Source organism: Diceros bicornis, chromosome X (assembly GCF_020826845.1).
Source record: "Diceros bicornis minor isolate mBicDic1 chromosome X, mDicBic1.mat.cur, whole genome shotgun sequence".
Taxonomy (NCBI): Eukaryota; Metazoa; Chordata; class Mammalia; order Perissodactyla; family Rhinocerotidae; genus Diceros; species Diceros bicornis.
The window spans coordinates 71127027-71130560 of NC_080781.1; the positions used below are offsets into that span (position 1 = coordinate 71127027).

General features: G+C 49.9%; 1 protein-coding gene across 1 annotated transcript; it reads right to left on the minus strand.

The window, feature by feature from the left end:
* Nucleotides 1-1643: 1643 nt before the first annotated feature.
* On the minus strand, nt 1644-3191 carry RTL3 (retrotransposon Gag like 3). Its single transcript, XM_058535236.1, has 2 exons — nt 2772-3191; nt 1644-2663 (listed from the first exon to the last, which is right to left on the minus strand). Exons 1-2 carry the CDS (start codon nt 3189-3191, stop codon nt 1644-1646), a joined length of 1440 nt encoding a protein of 479 aa, XP_058391219.1.
* Between the last annotated feature and the right edge of the window lie 343 nt (nt 3192-3534).

A 3534-nucleotide genomic window follows, 5' to 3' on the forward strand; every position in this document is an offset into this window, starting at 1 on the left:
TGTGTGTGTGTGTGATTTAAGTTAGGACACTAACAGCTCTCAGATCCATAAGGACATAAGTTCCTTTCCTTGACTTGGCTCTCCTTGTGTGTCATGCAAGCAGCATGGCAAGCAGGGCAGGGCAAGCTGTATAAGTAGGAGAGGTACAGTTGGTTACTAATGATCTGCATGCCACCCCACTCCTGTGCACCAGCAAGAGCAGATTAACAGGCATGAGCTCTAGGGCAAATTTCCCTGGTGCAGGGAAAGACCTTGTCACTTTACCAGGAAAGCTAGGCCATTGAGGGGTCTCATTACCTTCTCCATTGCCTTTGTTTGGTTAACTTATGAAGTCCAAGAAGTTTGCTTTCAAAGCTGTTCAATATCTCTGTCAGCGCTCCCTTAATTTTTGTAGGTATTTCCCTCTCCCCTCACCCCTGACCTCAGTACCCCCTAGCCCTCCCCTGAACCTTTCCCAACCTGCCTCTCAATCTCCCCCAAAACCTCACCTCAACCTTTCCTCTACCATCTCCCAAATCCCTCCATACCTCACCCAATCTCCCTTCACCCCAACCATTTCCCTACTCTCCATCTCTCCCTACCCCATCACCCACTGACATGTTACTACCCCTGGAATATTCAGGACCCCACTCAAACTTTGAGCCTTTTCCAGTCTCTTCTCTCCCTCCCAACTTACTTGTCCTTATCCTCTTCCCTCAGCTAAGCCAAGAAATAATTCAAACAGTGAAAATTACCAATGTTTATTGATTTTTTAAAAATATCACTTGCAAATTTATTTTCTTTATTGAAAAGATGTTGCAATTGTGTGATAAAGAAAATCTTGATGAGAGAAAAATCAAATCAGTCTAACAACTACACTTTTTCAATGTTAGTTTCTAATATCTATTCTCATGCATATTGTTAGTATAAATTGTAATTAAAGCAGTCCCACATTAATGCAGGGTTCAAAGAGGGGGGCATGCAGGGTTGGTGGAAAAAAGCAGCTCAAAGTTGTCAGGTTCAGTCCATGATCCAGGAGGCAGTGTTGTTGTACAGGTAGCCTTAGTTCATTGTCAGAGATTCATTTGAAGATTCTGGGAGCAGCAAATGCTAATAATAGCTGAGGTAACAGAAGACAGGTTGCCAGGAGCAGTCACTAGGACACCAGATCTACCCAGCAATTATTTCATCACGATGTCTTCTATTCCACCTATGCCTGAAGCAATTGTAGTGACAATAACAGGATGGAAAGGACACAGTGCGGGTACTCCACTCGATGTTTGGGTCATGTGTTTCAAGCCAGTGGATACCAAGAATCAGAGGGTACCGTGGGGCGTGAATAATGTCAAACTGGAGCTCTTCAACGTGGTTTCCAATTTTAACTTCAACAGGTGGTGTTTCCTTGGTTATGGGTCCATTAATCAGTGGACGGCCATCTACAGTTTCAAGCATCAGAGGGAAGATGTTATTGCGGATGGGCAGCTTCTCTCGAAGAACCACAGAATGGTCAATGCTGTTTCTGTAGGAGCCTGAATCCACCATTGCTTGCTCAAAGAACTGTCGTCTTCCCAGTCGGATTTCAACAGTAAGCCATAGTGTACGGGACATGGATATTGGAAGTGAGGGGGATGCATATTTGTAGATTGGCCCGCTCGGGTTCCCCCTTACCGCCGGGCCTCGATGTTTCCCGCCTGCTGGGCACGATGAGGTTTGACAGGGCAATCTCTGGCAAAATGACCAGGATGACCGCAGTAGAGGCACAAGTGGCCTTCACGGCGGCGGGCCCGTTCAGCTTCACTGAGGTGTGGGCGATTGCTTGCAGCCTGCACAGGTTGATTTTCAGCTGGTGGACTCTCAGGCCCAACTCTCTCCTCAGAGGAACTTGCCCCTTGTGGATTTGGATCAGGCTTACCTGTTAGCTTCTCTTTTAGGCTGATGCACTGGGTGATCAGACCAGATAGATTGGTGGCCGGGCTTGTGCGAGACAGTTCATCTCGGATAGCACTGGCAAGCCCTTCCTGAAATTGGATGCAGAGAGTGCTTTCATCCCAGTTTAGCTCTTGAGCAATGAGGTGGAAGTGGGTCGCATACTGATGGACAGGGTCCTCCCCTTGGCAGAGCTGACGGATGCAGTGGTTGGCATCTTGCATGTTTTCTGGATTATCAAAAGTATCCTGGAGCACTTGTATGAAACTTTCAAATTGCTCCAGCAGGGGGCTTTGGATATCTACTAATGGCTGGAACCACCTTCCTGCCTCACATGAGAAGCGGTTGCCAACAAAGCTCACAAGGGCTGCTTCGGTGGGATACAGGTGCCCTCTGACTCTCATATAACTATTCAATTGAACCAGGAACTTGGGAAGCTTCTGGGCATCCCCACTGAAGGCTAAAGGGTATTCTAGAGGGAAAGCTTCGGCCTCTAACCCCCTGGGGGACTGTGGGAACTCTGGAGTTGCTGATGTCTCAGTAGCTAGTAGGCCCTCCAGGGGTTCCTGGGGCACTCGAAGCTCCAGAGGCTCCTGGGGAGCCAGAAGCTCAAGGGGCTCCAGGTATATTGAGCTCTCCTGGCATTCTGGTGCCTCATGGGGCTCCAAGGCATTTGAGGGATCCTGGGGCTCTGAATTCTGGGGGTCCTGGGTATCTGGGGGCACCTGGGCCTCCTTGATTTCTGGGGGCTCATGGGCCTCCTGGGCCATTAGGGGCTTCTGAGGCTTTTTGGCCTCTAGGGGCTTCTGAGGCTCCTTGGCCTCTAGGAGCTTTGGGGACTCCCAGGCTGCTGAGAGCTCATGGACCATTGGAGATGCCTGGGGTACCTGGGTTGCTGGGGGCCCCAGAGATTCTGGGACTGCTGGGAGCTCTGAGGGCTTTTGGTTATCCTGGGCCACTGGGGTCTCTTGGGGCTTCTGGGCTGCTGGGGTCTCCCAGGCTAGGAGCTCCTGGGGCTTTCTGGGCTTCTGGGGATCCTTGATCTCTGGGAGTTCTTGGGGCTCCAAGGCTGCTGGGGGATCCAGGGGCTCTGGGGGTTTCTGGGGCTCCTGGGCCTCTGAGGGCTTCTGGAGTGGTTCATCCTCCTTGGCTGCTTGGGGCTTCTGGAGCTGTGGGATCTGGGCCTGCAGGGCAGCATTTTCTTCCATAAGCTGCTGCACTTGGGCCTGCAGAATTTCATTCTCCAATTTCAGAGCAATATAGGAGGCTGCTAAGTCCTCTACCATCTTTTGAGGAAATGGGCTTGGTTTGGCAGTTGGTTGCCAAACGAGATTGGGTGGACAATTGTGAGGTCTTTCTGAAAGTTCCTCACCAGCAGATGTTAGGCTATGTGAGTTTTCCAGGAGGTAGGTATTTGGGTCCTGCAGAGGTTGATTACCAGGAGGTCACTGGGCCTCTGGAGCTCAGCAAAGAGAGGTGTCAGATACACTGTGAAGAGAGTGGGATCTGAGGATCAGAAACTATGGAAAGCACTCATCCAAAATAAATCAGAACAAAATCTGTCCAACAGTGCTGAGTTTCTTTTACTATAAGCTCATAGTCAAGAGCTAGGTCATATATCCTGACTCT

Coding starts and splice junctions, on each gene's coding strand:
- RTL3 (XM_058535236.1), bottom strand. CDS start 3,191: ATGGTAGAGGACTTAGCAGCCTCCTATATTGCTCTGAAATTGGAGAAT. Junction 2,664..2,771: donor TACCCCAGGCATCTCCAATG/GTCCATGAGCTC, acceptor ATGGCCCAGGAG/GCCCATGAGCCCCCAGAAAT.